The sequence below is a fragment of the Cyanistes caeruleus genome, chromosome 3 (genome assembly GCF_971803275.1).
Source record: "Cyanistes caeruleus chromosome 3, bCyaCae1.hap1.1, whole genome shotgun sequence".
Taxonomy (NCBI): Eukaryota; Metazoa; Chordata; class Aves; order Passeriformes; family Paridae; genus Cyanistes; species Cyanistes caeruleus.
This window is the reverse complement of record NC_141703.1, coordinates 40819534-40837625: the sequence shown is the minus strand read 5'-3', so window position 1 is coordinate 40837625 and position 18092 is coordinate 40819534. Positions and strand designations below refer to the sequence as shown.

Sequence of the window (18092 nt, the reverse complement as noted above, 5' to 3'; positions counted from 1 at the left end):
TTCTTTCTCTAGAGCAGTATATATCCCTTTAAATAAATATTTCACTTTCACTTTCTGTTTCATTGCTTGTATATGTAGTCACATCCTCAATTTTATCATTCAATGGCAAAGATGCAAATTCCATGCTTTCATTTAAAAGAGATAAAAGCTACATATTTTTAAGCATGACTTTCAGTTCACCTGTGTTTAGGAAGCAGTGATAATACTCAATCACTCAAAGTGGGTGGAAAATATAAAAGGGAAATAAAGCAGGTGAGTAACATCAGCTTTGTGTAAGGTGTTAACACCAAGTGCAGTTCCACATGCCTCAGTGCAGCTCTGGCCAAATGAGGCTTTGTTCTTGGAGCTGGACTTTAGGGTGGAGATCTGTGAAGTATGTGCAGCTGTAAGTGGTGGGTAGACAAAGAATTTGGCACTTCAAGATGTGTTTTGTCTCTCTTCTCTGAATGAGATTTTGTAAGTTTCCACAAATGAGGAGGTGGCACTTCAATAGTTATTCTCCTCTCATTATTGCCCTTCTCAGTAAACATAACACCCTTGCTTCCATCAAACCCCAAATAAACCACTGATTTAAGGCGATTAAAAATCATCAGCCAGGAGTCAGACAATGGGTATACACCTGTCAAGAAATGTATTTTCTTTTAATAATCAGGATAATGGATGCTGTCAGACTGGAACAAAAAAGAATATCAGGACAGAATGGCAATTCAATTTCTTTTTTTTTTTTTTTTTGCAAAGGGCATGTTATTCACCACTGAACTGTACATGCTATTTATAGGAATCAAGAGATTTTACTAATATCTAGTTGTCTAAACAAATTCCCCTACTTTCTGAGCCCAATGCAAATCTGTTGAAAAGCACAGGGTTAAACACTGGAACATCTGCAATATATGTGTAACATGGTAGAGGCTTTGACACAACATCATTCAGAGAGCTGTAAAATACCTGCTGCAGAAGGTGCCTCAGTCCCTTCCAAATTCCTAAAAGTAATTATCTAGATAGCTAACAAGTTTGGCAGGGCCAAAAAGATACAGAGCTTTTAGAAATATTGTAGTTGCCAGCCCAGATGAAAAGTTGTTTTTTTTTTTCTGTGCTCACTGCAGTCAACAGTCTTATTTTGTCTTAAATCTGAATATAATTGCTTTTAGACACTGTTTAATAGTCGTTCCTGAAAAATGAAAGCTTCCAGATTGTATTATCACTTGGCTGTGAATAAAGAATTCGGTATTAAACAAAGACAAAAGACAATTTATGCATGCAGGATGAAACAAAGATGATTCAGACAAGGAGATGATGTTGACTCAGACAAACACAAAGCTCTTCCCCACGATGCTGCTCCATCAGACTCACACCTGTAGCACTGGTCAGCTGTCATCCAGGGTGAGGATCCAGGTTTGTTTCAGGATGTCCAGGAACAACAAATGCAGGTAATAGGCTTTTAGAATGTAAGAGAGATGCTTTTATTCCTACTATGTGTTTAGCATGGGATACGGCCCTAAACTTTGTCCCACTGAGTACATCTATATTGAGAAACAGATCAATGCTATCTAGTGACCACGATGGATTGCAGCTATCCTTTCTCCTATCTTCTCCTCTCCTTCCCTCCCTTCCTTTCTTTTTCCTTTCCCTTTCTTGTCCTGCCATCAGCTTGTGTTGCATGAGGAAAGAACTGGGGAGAGGGAGGAAAAGGAGAATTCCCTCAGCCCAGGGCCAAGGATCAAATGTGGGAAGGCACAACCTTCTCACTTGCACTCTGCTTCTGGACCCCTGAGAAGCCAGCTTCACACAGGAGTACAGTGTTCATTCCTGCCAAAATTCAGCCTCTGAGCAACGTAACTATCAGTATTCAACTACACAAGCAAAAACTTCCCAGTGATGTTTTTCCCATTCATGAATCCTTCCATTCCCAAGCCAAATGAAATAACAACAATAAATTACAAACTTTAACACAATGTGTAATCATGTGTAAATACCATCATCCTGCTAATGAAATTATTTTACTCTCTGAACCTGCAGATCCCACACTGCCATAAGAAACAGCAAAGTTTTTCCTCAGGCATCACCACTTCTGTAATGAAATTGCAGGAGTAATTGCCTTAGTTCTTGTCCTCAAGTATTCCAGTTTTGCTTTCCAGTCTGAGAACTTCTCAGGCAAATATGCAAACATTGCTGGGACATGATTAAATACAGATAGAGAAGCATGAAAGTCACTCTTTACAAGAAAGCACTTACTTTGCTCTGGCTGCCATAGAAGACAGCACCACAAAATTAAGTAGGTCAATTGTGTATTCTCTATCATAATCTCTAAGAACAAACCAATGGTTTGCTTTCCAAGCACCATGCAAGACATTTGGCTGCCTGTGTGGAATTAAGCAGAGCACAGAATAGGAAAGGTTGGTCAGTAAATCAAAAAAGGTACCTCTGGCATGACACCAGGAATTAAAATCTTTAGAAGGAATATGTTTTAATGTTGGAAGGTCATTGAACTACTTGTTTTCCAGATGGACTGATTTTACTCTGCCAAAGCAGTTGTTCATGTGCAAGAGCTATTTGTCTAAGATTACTTAGTGTCTTAATTTCCAAAAGTTATTACTTTTGTCAAGACTTCTTTATTTTTTTTTTTAAATATTTTATGACTATTTTTCATTGAGGACAGTGAATGATCAAGCCTTACTTTGACATAGGTGGCATCAAATTTTACTTTCTTTTGAGAGAGTAAACTGTAAAAAAATAACATATTACTCGATTCCCAGTTCTGGAAAATAATGCTTTCAGAAAGTTCTGAAGAGTCACAACTGAATATGAGTTTCCAATGCACTGTGAAACACATTATTTTCCAATATACTGTGGAAAATAATAGATTATTTTGAATAAAAAATAGAACCAGCATTGGAACAGGCAATACCAGATTATATCTTTCCTTTTTTGTGCCCAAAATTTGACAAGAATATTGAAACATGCCAGTAAAAAAGCCCCAGAAAGTATCTGAAAGTTCAAGAAAATATTTAATGCAAAGGACTGAAAGAATTTAGTGTGCTTAGATTATGAAAACCATAATTGAGGGCATACACTGACTCCACTATAAAATTATTTCATGGAACACTCAAGGATGGAAGGCAGCTCAAAAGATCATCTCGTCCAACCTGGTTAATTTCCAGAGTAGCCATTATTAAAAGATTGTTTAACAAAACAAGAGACACTGACTGATGAAGACACATTAAAGATTTTGAGCAAATTTTGCCCTTGCAGCAAACTCAGAAACACATTCCTGGCTGCATCTTCACCCATTGAATCAGAAGCAAATGCCTTCTCCAAAGATAGACTTTAGTTATACTAAAAAGGTGAAATTGTTGAAATCTAACCCATGTTGTGACATACAGAAAGATGGAAATGTGTTAAGGATTCCTTCTTTTCTTAAGGTGCTGCAATATCAAGAGCTAATAATCTATATGAGAGACAGATAGTAAGTGATAAGCAAGATGCAGCATTGTGATTAATTCCCCTCCTCTTCAGTGCTTGCCCTGCTATGAACAGAGAGCTGAGAAGGGCTTAGATCCTAGTGAACAGCTTCCTGCCTACCCTAAAGCTGCATTCATCTGCTGGGTTTTACAAGGCAGATGAAACTGGACTTAACCTGTGGCTGGCTGTAATCATGCTTTATCAGCTCCTGATAATTTTGGATTACATTAATGTGGCAGGTGTGTTTCATAGCTGATGGACTGTCTGGGTGTGCTTTTAATTAGCAGTAAGGGCTGGATTTAAGAAAAAGGCTGTAGTTGCTGGGCCTAAGTCTAGCTGGGTGGTAAGCTAGGAAAACACTAGTAAGCAAAGAGCTCTGCCCCACCTTTAGCTGTTCACATATGCTTTCTGCCTGGTCCATTTGTAAGTGTGAGACAGATCTCTGCAGTCACCTCACTACTCTTGGAAAACATGGTGATGTTGTCTTAACTATTCAGAGGCACTGTCAGAACAATACTGTCCTTCTCCAGTTTTACAAACCTGGGCTCTCTTTCAGTTTGACACAACACTGAGAACAGTGTCAACTGCACTAAATCACACCTTAATCTAACATGCATTCCTACCTGAAAACTGAAGAGGTAAAGGATTTCTGTATATGAATGAAGTGTCCCATTGAAGAGGAGGCTGAAGAACAGCCAGAGTAGAAAGCTAATCTGTATTTGCTGTAGGAAACTCCAGCTTTGGACTTTCTGACAGGGTAAATAGCATTGTTAGGAGTCAAGAAGGAAAAGTAAAAGATAGAGTCCTTTGCTTCTCTAGAGGAAGTGGTCTGAGGCAGACACAGCTGAGCAAGAATGAAATATTTTGCACTGCTCCCAGAAGCAATACAAAGAAATGGCAGGAAGAACCTATACCAATCCTAGTATTAGGCCTTGGAAGAAGTATGCTTGACATGTCATGGATTTGGGATGTCAGTGGTGAATGACCTTATTGAAAATAATTTCTCTGTGATATAAAACTGCTGAACTCTACTAAATTCTTCTTTCAATATATGAGCAGGTCACAGGAATTGCTGCCCGGACGTAGGCATAGTTCTGTATTTTGTGTATCAGCTTTAAGTGATATCACCAATCTCTATCGGTACTGAAGTGCTTATGTGAGCAGGAGAGGTTGGCATTGGTCACAGGAATTTGCATAGCATGTTCAGAACCTCAGCTGTTTAAGACAGAAGGAGGTGTATGTATGTGTGCTTATGAGTAGGTGCATTTCTACTGCTTTTATGCTAAGAATGACTAGCAGCATAGCAAAAGTCATGATAACTGCACACTGGGCAGATACCCAAAAAATGCAGTAGTTGAGCAGACGGGTCTCTTTCCCACCACACCTCTATGGGACATGGGTAGAAGCACTTTCTTGAAGGAGGACAGGAGGGGAATCTGCTGCAGGAGGGCAGATTTTCCTTCTTGCCTAAATCTCGTGTGAAGTGATAGCCTCCCAGAGGGCTGGTACCCTGGCTGGCTGGTAGAGGCAAAGAGGGCTGTGTCTTCCACACTCCTTATGACATAGACTAAAGAGATGTGTAAAGAGTTTTGCAATGTGATTTTGTGTTGCAATTCTAAAGAGCCGTATTATCAGATGAAATACTGGGAAGGCACCAAAACTCTTCTGGTATGCAAAACATAGCATTAGAAAAATAATTCAGTAGCTCATTTTAATTATTAATTTTCATAATATCATTACTTTATGTCACAATATTCCAGGCAGTTTGGATTACTTTGTCACAGTTGGACCTTATATTCAAAATTTATAACATCCTTTCAATTCTATTCTTCATGTCAAGCTGTTTTCTCTGTCTGTACTCAATAACATGGCACAGTACTCAGAAAGGATTATTTGCATGTACTTTTAAATATACTCATTTAAAACTACTAATACAATCAGATGATATGAACTATGTGCAGACAGGGTTTGTGATTCCTCAGTTCTATCATGATTTCTGCCCTTAATGCCCTGACATCTGGACAAAGGCTCCCCTGGGCATGGCTCCCTTGTGTCCGGGCAGGACCTGGCTTCCAGGACCCATCCCTCCCCCCTGTCCAGGAGCAGGGCAGCCAGGGTCACCAGGACAGCTCCAGTCCTGGGCATTGGTCACCTCCTTAGGGATGGGGACAGGCTGTGTCTGGGCTGGGGCATTGGCCCGTGGGTGCAGATCTGGGTCAGGATCAGAAGGCAGGTGCAGGCTGGCTGCACCACAGTGGGGTCTGTGTCTCTTCTAAAGATACAGCACTAAAGATTTGTATTCAGAGCAGCTCTCATGACATGGGATGAGCCCTGGCCATGGACCCCTCAATAAGGGATACTATAGACTGATAGAATTAGAAAGGTTGGAAAAGATCTCCAAGATCATCAAGACTTGACTGACCACCACGTTTGTCAGCTAGATAATGACACTAAATGCCGCATCCAGGTATTTCTTGAACAGCTGCAGGACAGTGACTCCGCCAGCTTCCTGAGCAGCCCATTCCAATGCTTGACTACCCTTTCAGATAAGAAATTCTTTCTGCTGTCCAACCTGAACCTTCTCTGGTTTCCTCTCATGCTGCCCCGAGCTGCCTGGGGCAGCTCCCCAGCCGATCCTCACCTGGCTTTCAGGTAGTATTAGAGAGTGATAAGGTCATCTCTTTTCTCTAGGCCAAACACTCCCAAGTTCCTCAGCTGCTCTTCTTATGACTTTCTAGATACTTCACCAGCTCTGCTGCCCTTCTCTGGACCTGCTCCAGCACCTCAATGTCCTTTCTAAATTGAGGAGCCCCGTATCTGAGGTGAGGACTTACCAGTGTCAAGTACAAAGGTACAATCACTTCTCTAGCCCTGCTGGCCACACTATTTTTGATGCAGGACAGGATTATGTTGGCTTTCTTGGCCAATACAATCAATACACAATCTGGGTCAGGCAGTGGGGCAAGGCCTTCAGACCATCCCTGAAGAGCTCCAGGGGCATTGGAGAAACTGGACCTGCCCCAGGTTAGTTTCTGGATGGGGTGGAGAAGTTCAGATGCCACTAAGGAAGTCAAGGCCTGGGGCTGAGCTGGGGCTCAGGGCGACGCAGAGAGCGTACACTGCGAAGACCCTCAGGGCAGGTGTCCTGTGCTCAGACAGGAAGGGTCAGCAGGGCCCGGGCCCCACAGCCCTGGAGCTCATGGTGGCCTGAGCTGGCCAGAGGGCAGCGGGGGCTCCCCATGGGGGTGGCAGGGCAGGCCCTCATCCAGGGAATGGGACAGCCCCAGGAACAGCAGCCCAGTGTCAGACACAGCCCAGTAATCATTAGGGTCCAAGGTCAAGCTGGGAAGTCAAGACTGCAGGTCAGGGACAGGGTCCAGCTCTGGATCAGTGGCCCGTGGCCCAGGACAACCTGGGCTGCCAGGCACAGTAGCTCTATTAAGGACCAAGCTTAAGTGCAGATCCCACAGGGCGGAGAGGGACACCTGCCATGGCTTTTCCGCAGCACCGTGCTGGTTGGGAGTCTCTTCCCATATCTGCAGCAGGAAGGGAGATGTGCACCATCAGATGCACCATTTGTAAGCCTGCCTTCAGCCCTAGCAGTCAAACCTCTGGGAAGGGTGGATGTGGATGCACTCAGGGTGCTTACACAGGTTTTCTCAAGGCTGAATTCACTTGTATGATAAACGAATAATTTTTTCAGCATTGTGCTATTTTTCTTCAGTGTTTGTGTGTGTCTGTAGCACTTATATCACAATATTTCTGTTACTTCCCTCTTTCCTAGCCTCCTTACTTCTTTATCTGTGTTGCAATCTTTTCATTTAGCATCTATCATCATTCAAAGCACTGAACTCTTCTATCCACAGCACCCTGGAGCTTTCAGTAATGCTATCAGTATACTGTAGCATAGGCTTATTCTAATAGAGGCTGGGTTTGATTAGTTCAGTCTATAAAAAAACAAGATCTCATTGAGCCTATCACTTCATCTATAACTATTCAGAAGTTCTCATCAAAGCACTTTGAATTTCACCCCAGATTTCAGCACTGATCAAACACATGATTTGTCCTATCATTCTAACTTCACTGTGTTTTAGCTCTTTGCCGCTCATATTTTTATGTAGACAAAGCCTTTTTGGCTTTTTGCCACTTACTGCAAGTCTAGGTTGAGTGCCAACAGCAGCAATACACTTAGTGACAGCAAATGTCTTTAATTCAAGTAAGTTTGCTAGTGCCTGGTGTCAACAGCATAAAATAAGGAACATAATGCTCTATCATCCCAAAGTAGCATTTTCAAATTAATCTTTTATCCTTAATGCCCAGTTAAGGAACAAGATGAGAAAAACAATGTTAATCCTATGTGTTTTTATCCTCATACCAAACACTGATTTGAATCAGTTGTTCAAAATCCCACACATTCTCAGACAAATATTCAAGAAGTGCTCATATAAATAATGCACAAGTGAGCTGTTTGTCTCTTAAACAACTAACAGAAAATGTTTTAAAATGTAATAAAGCACAGCTTGTACTTGCATAGGTATTAAATACATACATACATACATACATACATACATATATATATAATACATAACTATAAAAATAATTTAGTGTAAACCCTGAACTGGGTTACCTGCTGTATCCATATATTTGCAAAGCAATTTTCCTAGTGATAAGGATATGAAGTTTTTCTTTCTCTTCTACAGCAGTATCATAGAATCATGTAATAGTTTGAGTTTGAAGCGTCCTTTTAAAGACTATCTAGTCAAAATTCTCTGCAATGAGCTGGGACATTCTCAATTAGAGCAGGTTACTAAGAAACTTATTGACCCTGAGCTGGAATGTTTACAGGAATGGGAATATAAAAACTGTACTGTCAATAATGGGATTATACTATAGTACCTAACAGTAATACAATCATACTAGTATTGTGACTGCAGTGCTCAATAAAAAGTAATAAATTTGGGATGAATATAAGATTGGGTTTTCCTCTCTGTTTATGTCACCCAGCACTTCATGATTAACAAGCTGAACAGCAAACATCTCAAACTACAGCTGCTCCATACCACTATAATGTTGAAACATGATGTTATCCTTTTGCTATAGTAAATGATGAAATTGTCTTGTTCCTCAATTATCCCACTTCCAGTGATTTCATTGCTCCTTGAAATTCCTCTCCAGCCCCTTCAGCTTATGCCTGCTACCCTGCTTGGGTTGATTTCTAGGCTGCATGCATCTGACAGAGACATCAGAACTTGGTGCTCATCTGGAATGCACCCTTCCTTCTTTCAACACCATCTCGTACTTCACTGCCAGATCTCAGGAACTCCTTTTGTGCTTGTGTAATAGGACCAATCATATTACCATACAGCTGATCTCTTGCCTGACTGAATTTATTAGAGATGTCTCAGGGCATTTGACTTCTTTACACACTGTTTTCACTTCTTTGACTTCTCCAGAACCCTTGAGTCACTAATTCTGTCTTTAAAACTTCTAGTTTTATTTCTTGTCCAACTTCTCCTGGTTGTTTAGGCTTCCCATAACTTCCTGGCAGTGCTCAGGATCGATTTGCATGGTCCACACACTCTGCATAGAATTTCTTTGGCATGACTCTTTATTTATCTCATACATTGTTGTCTCTATGTTACCTCAGGTACTGCCTTTGCAGAGCTCTCTTTTCTCTTATCCAGATAACATCAGGTTTGATTTGCACTTGGTTCTTTTTTGTTTTAATTTTACCATAATTTTCTCCACAACTAATTCAGTTTAGCTAAATGTTTGCTCTAGCTGTGTTTGTCTTCATGAGGGAAATATATGTTGTCAGCAGCCAGATCTGTATCAGCATTGGGAACTCATCCAATTAAAAGCTTACAACAATTGACATAGGCTGAAGTAGATTTCACAAACTGAAAGCTACAGCTTACCTGTGTAAACATTCTTGCCCTGCTGCAGAGGCGTCAACTGTGTTTAAGAACTGGCACTGGACATTTAAAAAGATAATATCAGTAGTAAAAGAAATACTGCATGTTACTGGCACAGTGTTCAGTTTAATAGAGACAGCAAAATGTCACATAATTAGTTACTGTATTTGTGGAGTTCAGAGAAAATGTTTCAACAAAGGCCTGTAGCAAAATGTTTTCCCTTTTTCAACTTCATTTTAAACAGTCCTTAAACTCCTGGCTGTTTTCCAACTATTGTCTGTTCAGTAACAGAGAAAAAAGCTTTGATATAATGGAAAACAGCATTAACAGGTTAACTTTCAACTTCGACTTGAACTTCTTAAATGACTGATTAACTTACTTCTTACAGTTTATAGAAGAAATGAGGGTTGTAAACAGGACTGCTTACTTCTTCCTTATCACTTAAGTATCTGTTTAATTTATTCATCACTCACACACTAACTCTCTAGAAACCAGTGCAGGGTGAAGTGCTTGTGACCATGAATTCCACAGTCATGCACTAGAAAACAATCAAGATAAAGGCCAAGAAACCACTAAGGCCTCCTTAAACCATGAAAGCGTAGTCTACAGTTCAAGTGGTGTCTGCAGGCACTTTCCACTAAAGTAAGCAGCCTTCAGTGTCCCACCAGCATAACAGTCATGAGTTTGTACTGGATGGGACCTTGGTAGGAAATGACCAAAGACTGAGAAGGAGAAGACACTTAGGAGTTTGTATTGCAGTTTATCTACAAATAGAAATGTGAAAACCCTTCCTATGGAAATAGCATGATAACAGCTTTAAAAGAGCAAGGTCTGACTGAGAAGGCACCTCTGCCTTAGATCCAGGTCGCTAAGAAACAGACAGGTAGCCTTGTCCTCCTGAGCCTGGGTAGATCCTCACAAGCTATGTTGATAAGGCACACTGCTGTGAATAGAGAAAAAAGAGGAGTAGGGAGGGATGAGAGAGTGTTTGCTACAGTCATCCTTGCTTTGCCAGTCCAAGTCAGTAGCTTCTGAGTTTGGGGGTTTTTTTGGTGGTTCTGTTTGGTTGGTTTGGTTTTTTGGTTTTGGGGTTTTTTTTTGTCAGTCACCACACTCAGGGAAAGTCCAGAACTAGACCTGAACTTAGCATCAGATATAAAACACTTCTTTGAGCTCCTCTGCGTGCTCAGCCAACATTACTGTCAGTCAGAGGATTTAAAAAAGAAAAAAGATACCTGATGAAAGGTCTTCTCAGTACTCTGTGTGAATTATTATAATCTTTGATAAACAAAAAAGCAAACCCAAAACCATCTTTTTGTATGGTAGATATAGAACAAAAAATAATCTCAACTCTCAGGAATCTGCTTCAAAGCTGGATCCATTTCTGTATTCTCCTCTATGCCCTTTCAAAGTTAGTGAAAATATATATGAAAGATTACATGAAGTTTGACCCCTAACATAAGAAAAATGGTACTACATCATTTAACAGCAATGCAAAATTGCTTCCTTCCTGTGTAATATTGTCCTCAACGTTAAAACCTGGTATATTATAATGACAGCATGTGGCAAACCCACTTTCCATGTCTTTCAAGTTGTCTGTGTTAACAAAAAAAAATTCTATTCACTCTAAATATGTGGGATGTGAGCCTACTAACTAGTCTGAAAAGAAATTCCTTCTTGTAGTGTCATTTTCTGATCTGTACAATCATCCTTTCGGGTCCTCCTCAGTGCTGAGCCTAAGGCTGGTTAAAGTGGAAGTACCAGATGATGGTTCGCCAGGACAGTCTCAGCAAAACTCCTCTTGCTCTTTACATGGAATGTTAATGATGTTTTAGCACCTTTGTTTAACCCTTCCATGAGTTATGAAAAGTCTACAGAAAAAATCCAATGCCAGTGTTCAGTGTGTCATTTTATCACAGCTGTAGCAGGGAGAATCAATACTAGAAGTACCCAAAGGAAAAAATATAGACCACATTGTCAAAAGTAAAGGTGTACACTCAATAGTCAGGGTAATTTCATGTCACCAATGGCATACACTAGCACCAGAGAGAAAAGGAGTTTGCTCCTTCTTTAGGGAGGAGGCCAAAAGTACAGGAAAGGTATAAATACAGCTGGAAGTTGAAATTTTAAAAGAGTAAAGACTGAACAAATCTGCAAAATGGTGTGTGTCCCATACCAGTAATGATTGTATACTCAGGAATTGAATTAGAATAGCTGTTTCAGTGTGGTGCTGTCAGTGCCTGCTACTCTAAAGATGACATTTTAGTAAGTCAGTTGCATAATTTGAGGTTTCTTCATGACATGAGGTTGCAGGAGTTCAGTCAGTGATGGGACAGATGTTTCTGTGCTACGTATTTCATGCAGAGTGTAAGAAGCAGTACATTTTCTACCATGAACAAGTGAAAAGTCTCAGTGGGGGCTGCATGAGGCTCATTCTGCTGACAGTTGCAGCTGCATCACCGCTCAGGGACTTGTTGTGTCTATTGTTGCTCTAGAATCGCTGTTCTACAAATACACCCACAGACACTACCTCCTCCAGTTTTAGAGCTGCTTGCATGGTGGCTGGTTATGCCTGAATTAATTTCACAGCCTTTCAATGAGTTATTTTTCAAGTGTTGTGTGATCCTCCTAAAATGTGGTAATCCGTAAATAGCGCTGTACCGTTTGGACTCTGAACCTATTTTGCTAGATGGAATGGTTGTAAGTTTCCAATTAACTGAAAATTAAGCATTAACTGGAATACTTTAAATGAAAAAAAAATGAAAACAATTAATTTTTACAATTAGAAATTAGTAAGTAAGTACTAGTAATTAGCTCCTATAAAGTTGTACCTTGACTTTCCTTCTAAACATTTGTAATGCCTAGGGCCTTTCTTAAATCACTCAAGTGTGACAATTTCTTTCAGCCACATTAACTTTCTGTAGCAAGTGGTACTGAACTTGTTCAAGTATAATTTGCTTATGTTATGCCTTTTTGCTTACACACGTGACTAAAGTGCTTTTCCCTCCACACAGTGGCATTAGTAAGATCCCTGGTTTACAGAGAAACATGCTGGGAATACAGATTATAGCTTTCATATTTTGTTTCTGTGGGCTGGGAGCTGCTATTGCTGCTACTGCATCAAATGAGTGGAAAGTCACTAGTCGAGCATCATCTGTTATCACTGCAACCTGGGTCTTCCAGGGTCTTTGGATGAACTGTGCTGGCAACGCACTGGGGGCTTTTCACTGCAGACCTCACCTTACTATCTTCAAAGTAGAAGGTAAGGAGCATAATTTAACTGGAACTTATGGAAAGCCACATGTATTGCAAGTTGTGAGCCTGAGGAGTAAAAGATTATTTTGCCTTGTGCAAGGGATTATGTTTAAAGAATTGTGATGAATATAAATAAACAATCTTGTAAGCAGAATATCAGAAACAACTTTGTAGGAATGATACGTATTCCAAGAAAGAAAGTAAGCTCTACTCTGTGGTTGGTAATATGTGATAAGTATACTGGACATAGTGCCAGCAATAACTGTCAGTATCAAACCACTGTTAGCAGAGAAATGGACTAAACTGTCTTGCAGCTCTATTTTCCATCCCAAAAGGAGCATTGTGCTTGCTGGATGGTGAGAGGGGGTAAGATAGCAAGGTCTGTAACAGCTATCAGTGCTCTGAAAAAATCAGAGAGCAAATAACCACATCCACAAATATGTGCATGCTGTGCAAATACATATTAGGAATTAAGTGTTAGTATACCTGCTTGTATAGCAGGCTAATATTTTGACTTTAAAGATAAAAGGTGTGCTGTTTCAGAATGTCCACTTTAATGGAAAATGTTGGATTAGTAAGTCATCTATCAGAGTGTGAGAAGGAACGAAGGCTTCTTGCCTTATGTCAGAAACAGCTTTTCTCAGAGACAGGGACTAACTATTAGTGTACCATGAAATGTGGTTTGTGTTTCTCTCTATGTGTAAAGCAGTAAATTAAGAGGTTTGGTTTTATTTGCTGTTAAGCCTTGTGATAGTAGGCAAAATACTGTTATCAGTTAAACTCTGTGTATGCACTCATGAGGGCCTTGGCAGAAGGACTGCTCTCCCTGGGGTAGACAGCACACAGGCAAGATGGAGTCAGACTACAGTAGGAAAAAATGCATTAAAACACAATTGTTTAAGGGAACCAGAAAATAAACCCAGGCTAGACAGAACCAGTCTCCCAAAGCTTTTACAAGACCAGAAAGAAGTACAGTTCTGTTAAGATATGAACAGCCAGTGGCTGTATGAAATATCAAATATAACAATACATGGTTGTTGCCATATATATATATATATATATATATATATATATATTTATATTACATAGATAGGGTCATAGACGCACACATATATAGAAACTTGGAAGCTTGGGGATGTTCCATATCCTGATCTTTTTTGGCATTCATGCCCCTGACACATCAGACTATGTGCTGATACATATGCTGCACATACAGATCAACTCTTGCACATACAGATGATTTTGAGATAAAACTTGGCATAATTTCTCTACATATTTCATGATGCCCTGTTTCAAATCATCACAAATCACCCATGAGAGATGTGAATGGATAAGAAGAGTTTTATTTCCTCTGAAGAATGTTGTTCATCATCAAAAATCACTTAAAAGGCACAGAAACTCACACATATTTTTGAAAAGTGACTATTATATTTTGCAAATAACAATTTGTGCATTATTTCTGCCAAGATTTAAAGAAAGAAAACTACCTCTTCTTCTCAGACATTGTTTAAAGCAATGTAAAGTAACTAGAAAGTACCATTATTTCTATTGTTAGTAGCACAAAATCTGCTTTCAGAATAATCTGATGTTTGCCACTTCATATTATTTTCATCACTGGATGATTGAAATTTGAATAAACAGAAAATGCATATTATGCATGCATTGTTTAAATATATATTTAAGCATTTGGGTAAGATTTCACATGTTAGATAGATAAGAAATTCACAAATGAAAGTAGCACAGTCTTGTTCATGTAAGAAAGTAACAAGCTGCTGTAATGACATTTAGTAAGTCTAATTTTAACTTGCCAGTGCATGCACCAGCAAAGGGTAATGTTACATGTAGCACAAACACTACTGGGAAAGAGTGAGGTATTCAGTATGGAAAACCTGCTAAACATAAACTACTGATAATCCAAGGAAAGCAAGGGTTCAACAGGGAAAGGGCTTTGCACTCTCACTCCTCTCACTCTGTCATGGATTGTAAAACAATAAAATGCTCACATTTAAGAAGTTATGAACCCTCTGTCCTCAGAGCTTCAATATATCATTATAACTTACATACTGAGGCCAATGAGGCCTGGCAATATAACTTTTCTTCTGCACGTTCATCTTTTTATGGAATCTATTTGCAATTTTTCCCAAGACAACTTATACAAGTTCCTCATTCCATTCCTATCTTTCCATTTTCAGGTTACCCTACAGAAAATATTAGCAATATCAGCAAGAGTAGTAGCAACAGTATTCAGTGAGTGTAGTAAGTCACTTCTACTCCAAAGAAGATTAATTTGATCATTCAATGTTTAATTGCAATTTTTGTGAGGATTTTGCAGAGGAAGTTTTTTTTTTCTGGTTTTTTTTTCGTGGTTTTTTTTTTTTCTATGAAGTTTTAAGGGGTTTTGTTGGGTGGTTTTTTTTCTGTTTTTCACAGCAAACAAAAACCCCTCAGATTCCAGAGGCCTTTTTCTGAGCATGATTACCCTGCAGTCACAGGCAGTATGTAGATATTTACCAGAATCAGCTCAAGGACTAGTGGTGCTGACAGGAACATAGGCAAGGCAATGAGAACTCAGCTTCTGCAACTCAGCCCAGGTACAGATGTTGAGGGGTTCATGTTTCTGGAAGTCTGGGTCAGCAGGACCACACTGCCAACAGTATCCAAAGCTAACTGGGCTTGTACATTGCTGTCAAATGTACACGTGCATTCACATGTCCAGCCATGGTGTGCTCTGCTGCAGTGACTGAAACATTCAGATGAAAGATTTTAGAGGGAGATCCTGAATAGTGACAGCATTGTAGCTAGAGTAATTTAAGGCAATGTTTGTGGGAAGAAGCAATATCTTTTATTAAATCAACTGCTTTGGGAGACGTATGCAACAAAATAATCCATCAGATCTGACACAAATACAACAAGCTTCAAGCTAAATATTATCTGGGAACATTGTCTCTTCAGTAAACTTGGTTGTGATTATCAGAGCATCAGATACACCCATGGAAATTGTATGACTAAAAGCATTACTCACAAACATAAACTCACACAGTCAATAAATGCCACAAATTAAAACTAGCAGCAAGACAACATTTTTTTTCAAAAAGAGTAACCTTTGATTAACCACTCAGTCCTTATCAGCAAGAAAGATACATAAAGACTCTTCAAAGCATGAGCCTGAGAACTGAAGCTCTGGAGTCATGAGCTTCAGAAAGATACTGACTTTTTACGGCAGTTTCCATCCAGCTTGCCTTCTGCTAACTCCCCAGCGCTCCTGCAGTTCTACTGCAGGCAGTAGTTAACCATTTTTGTCATTCTTCTCATGTATATAATTCTGAATTATAACAATGACAGAATTTACCAGATTTGGCAAGAACTATCTTTTAGCTATCAAGCATGGCTTAGACACTTTATTTAGGTATTTTGACTTTGGTGGTGTTACAGACAGCTGTTTCATTCACATAAAATAAAGAATTGTAGCTAGCCAGTTGAGCTGTGTCTACATCTGTTTTCTGTGACACTTCTTTACTCTGTCAGGACAGCTACTAGGCTTCTTCAAACAATTTGTTTAGCATTTTGCGTGACCTACCTACGGCACTGTTTCATGACATGGTTTTCCATACCATGAGCTCAGGGAGACATACAAGAAACTAGGAGAAACCGCTTCCTTGAACTTTTGGTTTTTTGAGGCTCAGATCTCCTGCTGGCGTCTTTTCAGTGCCTTTTGTCAGTGCCTTGTCAGTTTTGGCAGAGCCTGATGGGGCAAATAGTGCTATCCTGATGGTAGCCAATATGGAACACGCCATGCCCAGCTGTTCTGGGTCACATCAGCAAACCGATTCAGAGCTGCCTTTTTATGATACCACCACTGCAATGCAGACAAGCAGCAGAAGGAAATTTATACAAGACAACTGCTATTGCAGCACATGTACCCAGAACAGCCTCGAATAGTCAAACACCATTTGTGTTCATCAGTGTGTAGAGAGCAGCTCTAGCTGGGCTTCAGGGTAACACTAGCAACTTTTCCAGAGAATTCAACCTCTGGAGCAGGAAAGGACTGACATGAGAGTGTCCCTTGCTTGACAGAAACTTACTGCCAGGGAAAGCACACTATGCATCTCTTTGGTGCGAGTCAACAATCCAGCCAGGTACACACACGGCAGCCAAGGCCAGGCTTTTCCTCAGCCTTAGAGGAGGGCATTTAGTGCTAAATCTCCCAGAAGCCAACACCACGGTTTTACACCCGTCCTGAGTGGGTTTGCAGGTGGTCAGGTGCGTGAGTGCTGGGGACGGGGACGGCGCTCCTCCTGCCTGCTGCTTGGCAGATGGCCGTGCCCTGCCCGCTGCCGCTGCCCGCCGCGGTCCCGCTGGGGCCGGCGGGAGCGCTCCTCTCTCCATGGTGCTGCAGGAGCGGCCCCGGCAAGCGCCCGCCGTGCCCGCGGGTGGTACCGCCCGCCCGCCTGGGGACAAGCAGCTGCCCAGCTCCCTGGAAAGGCGGCGTGCCTCGCTTCCCCCGGGGGATAGCCACAGGAGAAGAGAGGTTTAGCTGTACCCAGAGCCCGGGCAAGCAGCAGCTGTGTGCGCTTCTGGCGGGTCACAAAGGAAGGGGCCGGGCCGTCAGCTCGGGGTGGTGGGCTTCAGCTGTCATCAGGAAGGGAGAAATCCACCGGGACGGATTTCTTCTGGCTGATGGTCAGCCACGGGGGACTCTGCCGGAGAATCCTCTAGGCAGTCAAAAGGACAGAGTCACGGGAATCGTGGTTTAACCCCGGCTGGTAAGTGTGCAGCTGGCCACTCACCCCCCAAACACGCTCAGTGGGATGGGGAGGAGAATCAGGAAAAGAGTTCTTACCTCACCCGTAGGCTGAGGTAAAAACAGTTTAATAATTGAAATAAAACAAAATATAACAATAATAATAGTAAAATCACTAACAGTAATAATAATAGGAAAAAGAGAGAGGAATAAAACCCAAGACAAAGAAGTGATGCACAGTATAAATGCCCACCACCCACTGACCGATGCCCAGCTCATCTCTGAGCAGCAATCAGCCCCTTACAGACAATGCACCCCACAGTTTATATGCTGAACATGATAGTCTGTGGTATGGAAAGTCCCTTTGGCTATTTTGGATCAGCTCTGTTTTCTCCCAGCTTCTTGTGCACTTCCTCACTGGCAAAGCATGGGAAACAGAAAAGACCTTGACTTAGGATAAACACTACTTAGCCACAACTAAAACATCAAGGCGTTATCAACATTATTTTCATTCTGAATACAGAACACAGCACAGTACCAGGTACTAGGGAAAAAAAGTAGCTCTATCCAAGCCAAAACCAGAACACAGGATCAAATAACTCTGGAGGATAGCTGTGCCAAAGAACTTTCCTGTAGCAAGCAAATCCTTCTAGGAAAAGTGCAAAGTGAAGGGAGGTATGACTGATCCATGTTCATTAGGCTGAGCCACCCCTCTGATAAAC

The 18092-nt window shown here is 40.9% G+C and overlaps 1 protein-coding gene across 1 annotated transcript in view; it reads left to right on the top strand.

Moving 5' to 3' along the window:
- The first annotated feature begins 12365 nt into the window (after positions 1-12365).
- The window catches only part of CLDN10 (claudin 10), a 54325-nt gene continuing 48598 nt past the window's right edge, over positions 12366-18092 (top strand). Inside the window, exon 1 of the mRNA XM_023947553.2 lies at positions 12366-12636. Coding sequence (XP_023803321.1) covers positions 12423-12636 — 214 coding nt within the window. The 5' untranslated portion in view covers positions 12366-12422. The remainder of the gene's footprint in view (positions 12637-18092) is intronic.